Genomic DNA, 16,275 nt, shown 5'->3' with positions numbered 1-16,275 from the left:
GGGGGAAGTAACAGTGGACGCAATAAATGAGACACTTATAGCAGGGACACAGGATATTCAGCCATCATGTGGAGAGTCTTAATGGTTTTAGCAATTCTGCAGTGGAATGAGTCTCTGCTCTAATGGGAAGGAATTTAAAAAATGTATTGAGGAAAGGAGTGAAAAACCTAGTGTTATCTGTGTGCAAGAAACATGGCTTAGGCCTCACTTAGATTTTATACTTCATGGGTATGTGGCTATAAGCAGGGACAGGGAAAGTGGCACTGGAGGTGGTGTAGCTATGTTTATTCAACAGGGAATAGGCTATAAAGTTATAAATATCAGCAAAGACTCTGAGGCGATTGTAGTTGAAGTATGGATAGGAAATACAAGCATAAGGATAGTGAACTATTATAATCCATGTGGGAAGCTAAATAAAGAGGCACTTGAAAAGATAATTGGTGAAGAAACACACAACGCAGTTTGGTGTGGGGATTTTAATGCTCATAGCACACTTTGGGGTGGTGCTCACACTGATAGTAATGGGAGTGTGGTGGAAGAATTTCTAGAGGATCAAGAGCTAATCTGTCTGAATGATGGAAGGGGAACCAGAGTAGATATAGCAAGAGGGTTGGAATCTCCAATTGATCTCACTTTGGTCTCTGAGCAAATAGCTAGAGTCAGTAAGTGGGATGTTATACAAGATAATACAGTAGGGAGCGACCATTACCCAATAATATGTGAAGTAGGAGTGGGTCCAGTTCAGTTGGAGGAAATAGGTTTTCCTAGATGGAAATTAAAAAACGCCAACTGGGCACTTTATAATATGACATGTAGTATGAGGTTAAAAGGAATTAGTCAAAACAGGCATGATAGTATAGATGGTTTTAATGCAGAAGTAGTTGAAGTCATGCACACTACTGCAGAAGAAGTTATAGGTAAAGGAAGTGGATTAAAACAACACAAGGTAGTTCCCTGGTGGTCAGATGAATGCAATAATGCTATTAAGGCAAGAAACAGAGCTTTTAGAAAAGTTAAAAGATAATTTTCCTTTAATGACCTAATAGAATATAAAAAGTCACAAGCAGAAGTTAGACGAGCTATTAGAAAGGCTAAGCGGAGTTACTGGCAGCAGTTCTGCAATAACATTGGGAGAGAAACACATATTAGCCAAATCTGGGGTATGATAAGAAGGATGGGTGGTATTAGGAGGGAGTATACATTACCAGCTATTGTAAGGCCCGTCTTTTGCCCAAACCTTATGCATTTCTCAAGAATGCCTTTTGCAGTCAATTTACATGTGTGGATGCCTGTGTTTGATCTGTATTGTCTTAGCTGGCCATGGCCAAAGATCCCCAACACCCGCTCATGCATAAAGTGACCATTTGCTCCTTGTTCTGACCCCTCTACTGAGAGATAACTCAGTCCTGGGCCTACTTGATGTCTTGGTGAAATAGGCCAACCTCATTATCATACAGTATTGCTCTGTAAATATGTGTTGTGAATAATACATTCATGTTTGGTCTTGAATTAATACTTGTAATGTGGGCAACAGTCTGATTATGGGTTTGGTACAATTGAATGTATCTGTGCATAGTTGTAGATTAAGAATTAAACTGCAGCATAAAGTTATGATATCCACCTGGGCCACACCCATCCACCTCAGACAACAAAGGCTCTGATGAGTCGGGGGTGGCCCAGGTGAATGATAAAAGTGGAGGCTCTGGTCCTCCAGGGTTCTTCTTGTCTTCTGTCTTCTCTCCGATCTTGGGGTTCTCTTCTTCTGTCTTCTGTCTTCTTTCCCATCTTGGGGCTTCTTTTCCCATCTTCTCTTCTTTTCCACCTTGGACCTCTTCTCTGGGTCTCTCTCTCTCTTCCTCTCTCTCTCTGTCTCCCTTTGTCTTTCTCTCTCTCTCTCTCTTTCTCTCTCCCCCTTTCTCCATCTCTGGGTTTGTATTGTTTTATCTGGTGTATCTGTTATCTTTAACTTGTCAAGTTTACCTCTGTGAATTGGTTAAGTTTCCTTTGTTATCATTTGCTACTTTGTTACAGTAGACTATGTGTCATGAGCTCTCTATCTGCCTGGTAACACACGCTGATTGAAGTCTGATGACCTCCACCTGTTCCTGCTCTGCTCTGCCTCACCCTCGTTACCTACCAGCTGCACTGCATTCACCACTCATCATGCCCTCTATATAAAGCCTTGCTTTTCAGTCCACACTTGTCAGATCGTCTGCAACCAGCACCAGTTACCTGCCTGTTTTAGGAAAACGCCTCTGACTCTTTGCCTGTGATCCTAGACCCGCTCGACTACTTCTGTGTTCTCCAGCCCCGGTAATCTTGACCTGCCTTCCGTCCCTCTTCTACGAATACCGCCTAGTCCTTGACTGTACTGCTGCTTCGTTTCAATTGCTGTTGTGTGTGTGTTTCCCCCAGGACTTCCTGGATCATCCAGCTCCTGCCATCGCTGTTCGGCTACTGGGGGAACACACACACGCAGACTCTTGGAACTCCTGTACCCCCCCCGGAACCCCTGAAACCCCCTTAACCCCCAACCCTTAAATAAACTTTTGAACGTGACGCTTTTGTGGTCCTCGTCCTGTTTGGTGTCTGACACTATGTGAGTTTACTTGTACATTCAACTGAAGTGATATGGGTTACATTTACCTTTAAGACTTAATGCCTATTAAATTGTTCATTTGCCTACCAATAGTATATCTTCAATTATCGTAGTGTGCCATGCCATTCTCCTCCATAGCTGATAAACTAGTTACTTGGTAATTGATTGGTGATACAAATTATTAATCAAATGGAGTCAGATTAACGAGTATATAATAATATCATTGCCATTTAACTCTTCACCCTATTTGTCCACACAAGCTCCTTCAAGTGAGGATATAGCTCGACGTCTCTGTTTCCGAGGCTATATATATCATTTATGAGCGTCTTCTTACACTATCAAATATAATAATGAAATTATGATAACAAATAAGGATAAGGCGGAGGCTCTGGCAAAAACATTTGTTAAAGTCCATAGCTCTACAAATCTGACACCTGAAGCTAAGAAAGGTAGAGATGTGATAATGAGAGCACACTCTAACATTTTAATGGTAAAGGACAATTTTGATGGAACACTAAATGTTTCCTTTTCTTTTTTTGAACTAAAAAGAGCATTGGCAGGAGTCAGGGCAACGTCACCTGGTAAAGATGAGATATGTTACAAAATGGTTGAAAACTTAACTCATCAAGCGCAATTAGTGATTCTGCAATTATATAATGTGTGGGAGTCAGGGGTATTGCCATCAGCTTGGAAACACGCTGTTGTTATTCCAATTGGGAAACCTGGAAAAGACAAAGGTGAAACAACTAGCTATAGACCTATCGCACTAACATCTAACTTATGTAAAATAATGGAGCGTATGGTCACTGACAGGTTAACTTACATATTAGAGAGCAGGAACTTGCTTATACCTCAGCAGAGTGGTTTCCGTAGAGGGAGGTCGACTATGGATCCTGTGCTATGTTTAGAGGATGAAATTAGGAAGGCTCAGGTTAAAAAGGAACTGGTAGCTGCTGTCTTCTTTGATGTGGAGAAGGCGTATGATATGTTATGGAAAGAGGGTCTTCTTATTAAATTAGAATCCATGGGTATTGGTGGAAAAATGTTCAACTGGATTATGAATTTTTTGAAGGACAGGACTATAGAGGTAAGGGTTGGGCTATCCCACTCCAGGATTTACTCTATAGAAAATGGGGTACCGCAAGGAAGTGTATGCAGTCCTATTTTATTTAATATCATGATTAACAAGGTTTTTTCAGAGGTTGATGCTAGACTTGGGAGGTCTTTATATGCAGATGATGGGGCATTGTGGGTGAGTGGGCGTAATGACGTACTTGTTGGGAAAAAGCTACAGGCAGCAGTCAGCATTGTTGAGAAGTGGGGAAACAGGAGGGGTTTCCGGTTTTCTGTGGACAAGACACAGGTTATTTGTTTTTCTAAGAAGCGCAATAACCCTACAATACAAGTCACTCTTTATGGGCAATTAGTTAAGCAGGTTCAAAATATAAGGTTTTTAGGTGTGTGGATGGACCATAAACTAACATTTAGAGATCATATTCAGAAAACTGTCACCAAGTGCAAGAAGGCAGTCAATGTTATAAGATGCTTGGTAGGAAGTGGTTGGGGTGCTAGCATGAACTCTCTTAAACATATTTATACTGCCATAGTCAGATCTACATTGGATTGTGCATGTATTGTATTTAGTTCAGCTGCAAAATCCCACTTGCAAAAGCTTGACTTGGTTCAGGCACAAGCCCTTCGTCTTTGTTGTGGTGCAGTCAAGACTTCTTCAATCCCAGCTCTCCAGGTGGAGGGTGGGGAGATGCCTTTATCTATGAGACGTCTACAGCTTGCCATGGTGTATTGGGTGAATCTGCAGGGGCATAAGCAGGATCATCCAACCAAACCTGTGTTGAACTCTAGCTGGGAACATGGAAGGAAACAATTTAGCAGTTTTGGATGGGTGGGAAACAGTCAAGCTGAGAAACTGGGTCTTTTAAAATTAAGTCACAGCTGTACAGTGGCATTACCTGTCATTCCCCCTTGGATATTTCCCTTGCCAGCAGTAGATTTTGAAATAGCAAAGATGTCAAAACACTGCAGGGAATATGGTGGGATGAACGATCTGGTGCAACAATACTTAGGTCTCAAGTATAATAGCAGTATTCAAATATTTACAGATGGTTCAAAAGATCCAGATACAGGAAAGACGAGAGCAGCAGTGTATATACCACATTTTCAGAAATCAATATTTAAAAGAACATCATACCATTTAGCGGTTTACACTGTGGAACTTTTAGCTATTTTACTAGCTCTTATGTGGATAGAGGAGGTTGGGTCTAATCAATATATTATCTGCTCAGACTCAATGGCATCTTTAACAAGTATTACAAATTGCAAATCTGTTTGTAGACCAGACTTGGTTTTTGAGATCTTTCATAGTCTGTATAGACTCCAAAGTCGTAATATAACAGTGTGTTTTTTGTGGGTCCCATCTCATGTTGACATAGAAGGCAATGAAGTAGTTGACCGCTTGGCTAAAAGGGCTCTTAAGTCAGAGTTGCAATGGACAGTCCCATTGAGTAAAACAGAAATTAAAAGTGTCATTAAAACAGAGGTCAACAAACTATGGCAAGCACAGTGGGAAAAGGAGACCAAAGGTCGTTTTTTATATAAAGTACAGAAACAAGTAATTACAAGGAGGCAGGGTGGTTGGAAGCGAAGGGGAGAAGCGGTGGTCACAAGACTAAGAATTGGGCATACATATCTCAATCACAATCTCAGCCGTTTAGGGAAACACACAACAGGACTCTGCACTCACTGTGACAAGAACGAGACTGTAGAACATGTATTGCTAGAGTGTGAGGCATACAACACAGAGAGAACCACACTACTAGAAGACATCAAAGGATTAGGGTACACACATTTAACAGTAGAGGGTTTGCTTTCTTTTTCTTCAGTTAAACCATCAGCATGGCCAGCTCTCATACGGTATTTAAAGGAAACAGGTCTTTTCAATAGAATTTAAGATTACACCCCCATTCTTTTTTTTTTTTTTTTTGTTTACACGAATAAATACAGGCGTCTAACTCCGCGTTGAAGCTCCACACCCCAAACAGTTGGTGGCGGTAATGCACCAAGTTGGTATGCCAACCGCCATTAAATTTAAGGAAGAAGAAGAAGAAGAATCTCGTCATACTTACAACCGGACCCGCGTCACACAGAGCAGGTTGTTTGCGCCATGCCCCTTTTGAGGGGAAAACATTCCCTCAGAACAAGCCAGAGTGAACCGGTAGATGTACCAACCACACAGCTAAGAACCCCTCCCTGAGTTTCTTTTGCCTACCATGTCCTCAAAAAAAATCCTCACAGAAGAAAATTGTAAAAAGAAAAAGAAGAGAAGACCGTATATTTCTGGTCACTGAGTGGGGTTGTTGCACCACTTCGTACTCGGGAGACTGAAGGGACATGTTTTTATATTAATTGAATTAAGCTTTTGTAGGTATCTTTCACGGTCAATGACCGGCAAAGTGGTTATGTATTGAGTGATCATATTGATTTGTGGTATTTTTTGTTATTATTTACTCCTGCGATTTCTGTACGAATTACGTTTATTGACCATAATTTGCGTTGGAGTTAATGAGAGGGGTTGTTTGTTTTCCCCCCGAAAGGGGCGGGAACGTTTGTCACGAGTCAAGTTCCCGGATGTGCCGGTCTAACGTATGGCAAAAATATTTTTTCCTTCATGTGTGGCCAAAGATTGTTAAGGCGGAGCAAGATACTTCGTTGTAGTTCATGTCTATGGGCGCGAAATGGGGATCGAATCCTGTCTGCATAAAGAGGCGTGTCGATGACGTTTTGATGAGCGTACGTTGCAACCGGCCAACAGCAGTGGCATAAATAACCGGCACACACCTGATATAAAGTCGATTTTCTCCAGACTGGAATGCTCAAAAATGCTAAAAATGTACCTGAAATGTTCAGAAGGGTTTGAGGATCATGTAAACGTGCCCAAAATTCACATTCTTAACTCTATAGAACCAAGACCTTAGCATATGTGGTAAAATTCTGAGCTATGCCCATAGACTTCAATGGAGCAGTCACTGCCTCTGCTCCGCATAAAGGGGGATTTTGACCCCCTCTCGTGCGATCCGGGTTCCCGGAAGTGGCTCCTGATGAAATATCTTGCTCCGCCTTAACAATCTTTGGTGTGGCCCTAATACTCGTCGTAGGTAAGTCACTGCTGCAATCTGCACTCGAGAGTCAATTCAAGTATCTGTCGTTTCCCCACTAGTGCCGCCTAGTGGAACAAGTAGGAGGAAACCCCGTAGGAAGTAGATTACTTACCCTACAATTTCCAAGATGGCGGCATCAGATGGAGATGATTCCCTGTACCCTATTGCTGTACTCATTGATGAACTTCGCAATGAGGACGTACAGGTAGGTTTTGTAATCATTAAACGTTTTAATTGTGAATATGTTAAATGTTGATCCCAAAAAGTTGTGTTGTTCCACTGTCTAGTAAAATAGCAACGAGACTAGCATCACTTGGCTAGCAAGGCTAACGAAAGTTAACGTACCGGTAGGCTCAGGCCTAGCAGGTACAACAACGTTAATGTTACTGCTGCATGCAATGTTGCCAGTGCCGCATATTTAATTGTGACTAAAGCCCCGTGGTTCTGACAAAACATGACCATACTCAAACTATTACTTTGGTAACGTATTTCTGTGCGGGTGTGTGGTGTTCTTGGGGTAATACGAACTGGTGTAATGAGTTTTGAGATCAGACTCTTTTCAGACGGTTACGTTAACGTTAGCTAGATTGTCTCCATAGCTAGCAGCTAGCTATTAGACAGTTGTGTAACTTACAGCTTACGGAGCTGGTGTCTTAACTTTCGACAATAATGGATTGGTGGTTTTTAATATAGCTTCTAGTATAAATGATAGTTTAAGTTCACTGGAATGGCTTTCATTCAAGAAGAAACCTCTCGTGATGATACCAGCTAGTGCTACGTTAGCGGTAAAGCAATTAACGAGTGTTTTTAATAGCTTAACGTCACTTGCTTCACATTCATTTTATAAGTGAGGTAATTAGTTTGTTTTAAGGTTTCAAGGCTAGCAACTATCTGCTAAACGCGTTCTTGTCTACGTTAGCATTAGCACTGAAACCGTAAGGCTAAGCAGTAGCCAGTCTCGATTTGGTTATTGTTAGCGTCCAAGATTCCCATGACCACCCAGCCATCAGTTCACAACTAAGGTTAGCATTAATTTAGCAATCTTCATACTTGTCAGTTGGATCCTAGGATGGATCCTGAACTTGTTGAGCGATGCCACCCGTTAATTAGCTCTATCCACCATGGACTAACTTAGATATAATTTTGTCTAAGGTGGATATTGACATTCGCTTGACACTTTGCTTAATAACTCTGATGGAAAGTGTTTTCATTCTCCAAAGTATTTTTTAAACACTACGGCAAACACTGATTTATCCATGTAACTACAAACTCTCCTCTACAATGTTTGTATTTTACAGCTGCGCTTGAATAGCATCAAGAAGTTGTCAACCATTGCTTTAGCCTTAGGGGTGGAGAGGACCCGCACAGAGCTCCTTCCCTTCCTTACAGGTAGATGTGAACTTTGAAACATGCACCATACTTTTCTCATAAAATCTTCTTTGTCATACTCAACTAGTCCCAAGCATGGCCAAAAACGCATTGGCCAAATACAAGTTAGATTACGTTACATACATCTTATGTGAAGTGTGGGCATACAGGCCTACATAACTGTGTTGTAGCATACATGTACTTGTACAGTCCACACAGCTGGCTGGCAACTGTCATTTTAGTCAGGAAGTGAACCGGACATCACAAAATGCACTATGTATTCACAGAAACAAAACAAGTACAAAGTTAGTGATCATAAAATACATGACAGTACGTGCAATCATCACACCATCTTTGATTCTCCTTTGCCCTGCCCAGATACCATCTACGATGAAGATGAGGTGCTACTTGCACTTGCCGAGCAGCTCGGTAACTTCACCATGCTGGTGGGAGGCCCAGAGTACGTGCACTGTCTCCTGGTGAGTACCAAGATGCCTGTACCATGTAAGGGCTGGTGAACTCAGGGATCCAAATGTCCTTTTCTTACTGCCTCTAATGTAGATTTCAAGAACCACACTTAAATGATTTAGTTTTATTTGTTGTTGTTTATTTATTGTTTTTATTTGTTCACTGTTTTTGTTGTCTGTCTTTGCCCCCAGCCCCCACTGGAGAGCCTGGCCACCGTAGAGGAGACGGTGGTGCGCGACAAGGCTGTGGAGTCTCTGCGTAAGATCTCTCACGAGCACTCCCCCGTGGACCTGGAGGTGCACTTCGAGCCCCTGGTGAAGCGCCTGGCCAGCGGCGACTGGTTCACCTCCCGTACCTCCGCCTGCGGCCTCTTCAGCGTGTGCTACCCCCGCGTCTCCAGCACCGTCAAAGCCGAGATCCGACAGTAAGATACTTTTGAATATATATGTACATGAAGTGTGAATATTGGAATATTTGACATGAATATTTTTGCAACATGAGAGGAAGTTGGGGGGGGGGGGGGGGGTTAACCAGATTTTATCAGTCTTATGTGAAATATTAAACTTAAACAATTTTATAAGTTGATCAGTTTTATCTGAAAGAGTGACCCCCCCCCGCCACAGGCATTTCCGCAACTTGTGTTCCGATGACACTCCCATGGTGAGGCGTGCCGCTGCATCAAAACTGGGAGAATTTGCTAAAGTCTTGGAGTTGGAGTATGTCAAGAGTGACATCATTTCCCTCTTTACAGCTCTGGCTTCTGATGAGCAGGTGAGGCACTCACAACTGATGGATTATTTCTGCCACTTTGCTCTCACTACTGCCATGTAGGTTCACCATGTGTTTAGTTGTTGCTGGATTCATTTAGTAGACTTTGGGGGATTGTGTTTTTCCTGCATTGTTGACATAGCCTAGTTGTGTGTAATTACCTCAAAAGAATATTTTAATGTAGTCATTTATTTGATATTGTTTCTTATGGATTGGTATTTTGGAATGCTGATGGACATGTGAGCCTGGGCCAGTTCTATTCTAACGTTGCTGGGATGTTGTTGTGATGTTGTTGTGATGGCAGGACTCTGTGCGGCTCCTTGCTGTGGAGGCTTGTGTCAGCATCGCCCAGCTCCTTCCCCAGGAGGATCTGGAGAGCCTCGTCATGCCCACCCTCCGCCAGGCAGCTGAGGACAAGTCATGGAGAGTCCGCTACATGGTGGCCGACAAGTTCTCTGAAGTAAGTGGCTGTTGATTGTTATGGCGTTAGTCTGGTTTCATTTGGTGTCCAGCATAGTGTAGTCAAAGGCCAGGTCAGGGTGACCTGATAATCGATATGACTGCAACAGAGGAACGGTATTAACTGTGTGTCTGGTTCAAACAGCTCCAGAAGGCAGTGGGACCAGAGATTACCAAAAACGATTTGGTACCTGCCTTCCAGAACCTTCTTAAGGATTGTGAGGCCGAGGTTCGGGCCGCTGCAGCAAATAAGGTCAAAGGTGAGTGAATCTTGCAAGTGCATGTTGTGTGTGATGTCTGTATGCTACTGAGATCTTGAATTTCCCCTTGGGGATCAATAAAGTATCTATCTATCTATCTATCTATCTAGACTAGCTACTGGCCTACTGGATTTGTTTGTTTGTTTATTTTCCACCAACTCAACCACACACAATTTCCTTAAACGATGTTTCTTTTTCTTGGTTTTATGGTTTATCTATAACATTTAATATTTCACTTGTTTATCTCTTTAGAATTCTGTGAAAATTTACCAGAGGATAGCAGAGAGACAATCATCATGACTCACATACTGCCTTGTGTGAAGGTAAAGTTAAACCGTTATCCAGCTTTTAGTTTAATTTGGAGACATAATTTGACAATTGTTGCCTGCGCAACTCGTCCTCCCGCCACGTGGCTACGGCCGAACAACACCCGTGAGAATATCCATGACCAACCCCACTCTCACTCGTGATCTATTGCTTAAACATAACCTCATATTTTGAGTAAATTACTGACTTTTAGATTTACTTTTTTGTTTGTAGGAACTGGTTTCCGATACCAACCAGCATGTCAAGTCTGCTCTAGCGTCAGTCATCATGGGCTTGTCCACTATCCTGGGAAAAGACAACACTGTCGAACATCTGCTGCCCCTGTTCTTGGCACAGCTCAAAGATGAGGTAAGCAGGTCTGGTCCTGGCCACAAAGGGTCGGCTTGCCTTGCTTACATGTCTCAGATGTCGGGTCTTCTAAAGTGGGTCTCGCAAGAAGCTAAGAAATAATGGGTGCTAAATTGATTAGGCTGCTACCTGTAGGGCAACTTTATACTTCTGTATAGCTGTAATAGTGTGTTAGTCTATGTTCCTGTATAGCTGTAGTGCGTGTGTGGAACACATGAGTTTTTTTTTTAGTCTTTTTCATGAATTAGCCATCGCTATACATAGTGCTGGGCGGTATGACCAAAAATGTATCACGGTATTTTTCAAAATTCTTATGGTTTCACGGTATATGGCGGTATTTTTTTTCCATGCATAATCAGATGTTCACAGAATTTTCTACAGGTTGAGAGGAATTGCTGCAGTACATTGACTAAGGATGGTCTATTTTACTGTCATGATGTAGAATAACTCCACACTAATGCGGTTTTGCATGGCCCCAGAAAATGATGCTGTTTACAAAGAGCCACTCATGATTCTAATGAAGAATGCAAAGACAATTGCAGTCAAAATACAGAACTTTTACTGTGCAAGTTTCACAAACATCTTGTATCCTATAAAACCAATACAAAAAGTAGTGCAACTTGCAATAATTATACTTTTTTGAAAATTATACAATTTAAAATGAAACCTCTCTGCTAATATGCTTACTCTGTCAAATAGGCCAATCAGAAACATGCCTTATTGTGTGGTTTACGTGACGTTAGTGGTAGGCTAACGTTAACTTCATGTGGATGTCTTGTTAGCCTGCCATGAGCTTCGGTTCGGTTCGCTAGGCAAAACATTAACAAAAAAGTTTGTTTTGGTGCACTAATGACAGTCAGGATAATTTCCAACTAGCCAGCTAGTATTGCTCAGTGCATGTCTATAACATGCTTTACTTCCTACCTGGATAATTTCAGCGAATATTCTTAAGGTGAGATGAATGATAAGCTCATTAAACTTCACTGTGTTCAGTGGGTTGCTAACTAACGGAATCACCTACTAGCCAGCTAGTTACAGCTGTTGAACAATCTCAATAGAATTTTCGTGACGGTAAATCCCTTTCAATGCAGTATCCCTTAACGTTTTTCCTTAACTAAAGAAACAATTTAAGGTATTCTGTGCCACACCCTTAAATAAACCCCTTATCTAAGGAGAAATTAAGCCTTAAGGGTCATACTTTAGGGGAAAAACTTAAGGTGTTTTGTGTTTACCCTCACTATGCCTCGCAGTGGCACCATGCGTGCGTGTGAAAAAAGTCCCGTCTGAAACACTGTCGCGCGGCGCAGTGTTCCAAACGTTGTGTAATCAAATACACCGGTATGGCGGTATATTTAAAATTCAACAACGAAAATATACACCGGTGTACGGTGTGAACCGGTATACCGCCCAGCACTAGCTATACAATTATCCTATAAGACTCGAGAGCAACAGAAAAACATTTTTGCTTTCATTCTGTAATATCCTTGGTATTTACAGTGATGAGCTTATCTCTCTAACTTATCGTAAATGTACTAATTACCAACCATTTAGTTCAAAAATTCTAAAACAACGATGTTTTTTAATTTGATAAATGAACCTTACATTTTTCAGTAGCCATATGTGTGTAGATTTAAACAAAATCTAGTTCTTACCGGGGCTTTTACTACCTGAAATATCCGATTTTGTTTACCACGCTCAGAGTTTAGTGCTGGGCTGGTGGGTACTTATTCCCAACCTTTCTCACGGCACATCAACGATTAGCCTGAGAATTCTCGTCGTCGCAATTCAAAATTCCACTGGAGCTCCAAGCGAATTTGTACACGCAGCCTTACAACACTGTTTACAGCTCTTCGAGTCACGGTAAAATGTAATTTTTGGTACATAGCTAATTTAGATAAACTTAGGGTGTGGGTGCTTGAGTTTCTTTAGGAATCCGCCATCTTGGTTTGTATAGAAATGAATATTAAGTGACACATACACGTAAGAGGTTGGACATACATACATAACATGGCTTGTTTTGGTTGGTAATATGTGACATTCCAATACATTAATTATTTCAGTGCCCTGAGGTTCGTCTGAACATCATCTCCAACCTGGATTGCGTCAACGAGGTGATTGGCATCCGCCAGCTGTCTCAGTCTCTGTTGCCGGCCATTGTTGAGTTGGCAGAGGATGCCAAGTGGAGGGTGCGTCTGGCCATCATTGAGTACATGCCCCTGCTGGCTGGACAGCTGGTGAGTCTAACTGTCGTGCAGTAAGATCAAAGCTAATTGGACACGGATGTTAGATTGGATATTTTGTGGGGTCTTGATGTTTACTGGGATCTCTGCTTCTTTTTCAGGGTGTGGAGTTCTTTGATGAGAAACTGAATTCTCTGTGCATGGCATGGCTTGTTGATCATGGTGAGTACATCCTCTTCTTATGATGGACTGAAAATGGCACACCAACTCAAACAACACCCAACATTTTGTATCACCAATCTGTATTGACTGTTTCAACTTGATTTTAGTGTATTGGATGTCATTGCTTGTTTTATTTATAAAATACATAATCTGTTATCTTAAACCATTTTAGATCTTGTTTTAATTGTAATTTGGTCATTTTTTGTGTGACCTGTCTCCTTCCTCAACCAACTGAGATGACCTTGATTGACATTGCTCTTCTCTTGTCTACAGTTTATGCCATCAGGGAGGCTGCCACATGTAATCTGATGAAGCTGGTGGAGAAGTTTGGTGCCGAGTGGGCGCAGAACACCATTGTGCCCAAAGTGCTGGGCATGGCCAACGACCCCAACTACCTCCACAGGATGACCACCCTCTTCTGTATCAATGTGAGTATGATCTCAATGTCAAAAACTAGTGCACGGCAAATACACTAGTATGCTGGGTGGTGGTAGCATAGTGGCTACGTTGCTGAGCTAGCATGCAGTAGCAGAGAAGTCTCTGTGGAGGCTTGCTCTTGTAATAATTGACATGTAAGTCACTTTGGATAAAAGCGTCAGCCAAATGAAATCTAATGCTTCTGCTGTGGTTGCATAGCATCTCTGGGTGGTTGGATGAATATATGATTATTCGATATTTATTTTAGAGCAATATAGCAATGAATGTGCAGATTGTATGCTTTTATTCTTCATAAATACTGTACTCACAGTGTCTTGTAGCATGCTTCTGCTCCCCTAACTCTGTAAATGGGACTGTCTCAGGCCTTATCGGAGGCGTGTGGCCAGGAGATCACCACCAAACACATGCTCCCCGTGGCCCTGAAAATGGCCAACGACCAGGTGGCCAACGTCCGCTTCAACGTGGCCAAGACCCTGCAGAAAATTGGCCCAGTGCTGGACAGCAAGTATGTGAATTACATTCGATATTTGAGATTTATTTTAGGAAAGGTTCACAAATGAGAACGTTCAAGGCCATATCTGATATGCAAAAATGGTTCTGTGTGTGATGAAGGTTGCTCTGTGGAGTCTGATGCTGATTCTTCTGGGTCTTGTAGTTCTCTGCAGGCTGAGGTGAAGCCGGTGCTGGAGAGGTTGGCCACAGACACAGACATGGATGTCAAGTACTTTGCTCAGGAGGCCATTAGTGGTAAGAGGGAAAGGCGTTCACTCTCCTGCATGAATTGGATACTTATTTTGTTCAGTGATCTTGGTTATGTATTTGTAGATTTACTGTATATTCATTACGAATATGTACTTTTTTTTTTTTTGTCTATGATTTCCCAAACTAATTGTCGCTTTGTGAGGTGAGGTGGGGTGATTTTTGTTAGTGACCGAGTGAACGTAATCTTTATGTTGCAGTTCTTGGCCTGGCCTAGAGGATCCACACAGAAGAGGAACCTTCTGCGTCTCACGCCTCAAACCTCAGTACTGATGTCTCATCATATATTTGACATTTTAACACACTTCAATGGTGCAGAGGGAGTCGGCGTATCTTCTGGGCAAACTCTGTTTTCACTGTAGTTCTCTCTACACTATTCTGGTCACTTCCTCTTCAGGGCATAAGACCATTTGGGTCTGATGTTCATGAGCCACTCCAATGTCCCTGTCCCTGTCCTGTACACTCACTGACCTTCGACCCTTTGAGCTTTCCCGTAGCACTTTGTTAGGTGGCATTGTCTACTTAGGCCACAAGCGCATCTGCACCAGTTAGAAGAACAAAAATGAAACAAGGACGGACGCGGTCGGCTCACTAGCTCCCAAGTGTGATTTAGGGTAACGGGAGAGTGTGCTGTGAGTCTGTGCCTGCGTTCCTAGTGGTTGTGCCCGGTCCGGCTGCAGCACGGCTCAGTGCATGCGTAGAGCATGGCTCAGGCCTCCACCCCACCTGCTTGTACAGTATGCCACTGGTGCACACCATCAGACGTTCAGCTACAGAAGACCTCAGTCCTCCACAGACAAATGCATTATTAACATGGCCCTTTTCCTATAGGGACCACGATGAAACTCCCTTCACCACCTTTACTGTACCTGATGCACACACTGACACAGACCTTCTCTTATCTTGGCCATTTTAAGCCCCTCCCCCTCTTTGCTTTTCTGTGCCATTAACCATGGACCACACATCTCCCTTCAATTTCCCCTATTCTTTTCTTAAGGACCTTAGTTCATAATAAAATGTTCTGTATGCTGAGTTTTAACTTTCATTTATCATTTGTACAGAAACAGTTGCATGATATTCTCATATACTGTTGAATTGGAAGAGATAATTGGGTGTCATTGCATCAGGAAGTGTTGAATTTGTCGGGATGTTTTAGGCGCTACACGCTGTACATGGCGGTGACCCATTAGTTTCAGATGTAAACTGACATCAGTTGTAGGGATGTAACTACTGTATCTGTTGTGTCTTTAGAATGTGTCTTGTTTATGAACATGTTGCATCTCCTTCCTTCTGACGCAAGGCAGAGAAATGTTTTGAGAATAATCAATAAAGAAGCCGAGGTAACTCAACGCCGCCTGTGTGTTTCTCAATAATGTGCCAAACTCTGTGTAGCTCTCCTACCAAAGACATTAGCAGGCTTGTTATGGCTCATACTGGTGGGTCAAGTTTGTAGTGCACACACACACACTGTCCATAGAGAGGATGAGTGGTGTCAGCTCAGGAGGTAGACGAGTTGTTGAGTGAAGTGTGCTGGTTCCAGCCTGTCTCCTGACCCTGTCCAAGTGTCCTTGAGGAAGACGCACAACCCTAAACGGCTCCTGATGTGTTGGTTGGCACCTTACATGGCAGGCTCCTCCACCTGTGTGTGTGTGTGTGTGTGTGTGTGTAAGTAAATAGGTGAGAATGAGGCGTAATTCTAAAGCTCAGAGGCTGGGTGCTCAGAGGAGTAGAGAAACACCATATAAATGCAGTCTGGTTACTATACAGTAACTGTTAACCACATAAGTTGAAGTGTAATCTTTTGTGTTTAGAGGTAAACAAACATATTTAATCTATACATAGACTAAACTCTCTTGACACCATCTTCTCTATTTTTTTCTAAATTGAAGCCAGTTTCATTCCTC

The 16,275-nt window shown here is 42.3% G+C and overlaps 1 protein-coding gene across 1 annotated transcript; it reads left to right on the top strand.

The window, feature by feature from the left end:
• The first annotated feature begins 6,812 nt into the window (after nt 1-6,812).
• ppp2r1ba (protein phosphatase 2, regulatory subunit A, beta a) lies at nt 6,813-15,720 on the top strand. The gene is made up of 15 exons (XM_042091315.1): nt 6,813-6,979; nt 8,073-8,163; nt 8,521-8,621; nt 8,802-9,034; nt 9,234-9,381; nt 9,683-9,838; nt 9,983-10,097; nt 10,350-10,420; nt 10,638-10,772; nt 12,833-13,006; nt 13,114-13,174; nt 13,448-13,602; nt 13,975-14,117; nt 14,268-14,359; nt 14,572-15,720. The coding sequence occupies exons 1-15, from the start codon at nt 6,902-6,904 to the stop codon at nt 14,586-14,588; spliced, it is 1,770 nt and encodes a 589-aa protein (XP_041947249.1). The 5' UTR covers nt 6,813-6,901; the 3' UTR covers nt 14,589-15,720.
• Nucleotides 15,721-16,275: the final 555 nt, after the last annotated feature.

Source organism: Alosa sapidissima, chromosome 5, assembly GCF_018492685.1.
Source record: "Alosa sapidissima isolate fAloSap1 chromosome 5, fAloSap1.pri, whole genome shotgun sequence".
NCBI classification, from domain to species: domain Eukaryota; kingdom Metazoa; phylum Chordata; class Actinopteri; order Clupeiformes; family Clupeidae; genus Alosa; species Alosa sapidissima.
Note: the sequence above shows the minus strand (reverse complement) of the source record. Positions and strands in the feature narration are given on the sequence as shown.

Bases quoted from the DNA above. Each gene is read 5' to 3' on its own strand.
- ppp2r1ba (XM_042091315.1), top strand. From the start codon at position 6,902: ATGGCGGCATCAGATGGAGATGATTCCCTGTACCCTATTGCTGTACTC. The intron at 10,421-10,637 runs GTAAAGTTAAAC...TTTTGTTTGTAG, and splicing joins ACATACTGCCTTGTGTGAAG to GAACTGGTTTCCGATACCAA. The intron at 13,603-13,974 runs GTGAGTATGATC...GGACTGTCTCAG, and splicing joins CCACCCTCTTCTGTATCAAT to GCCTTATCGGAGGCGTGTGG.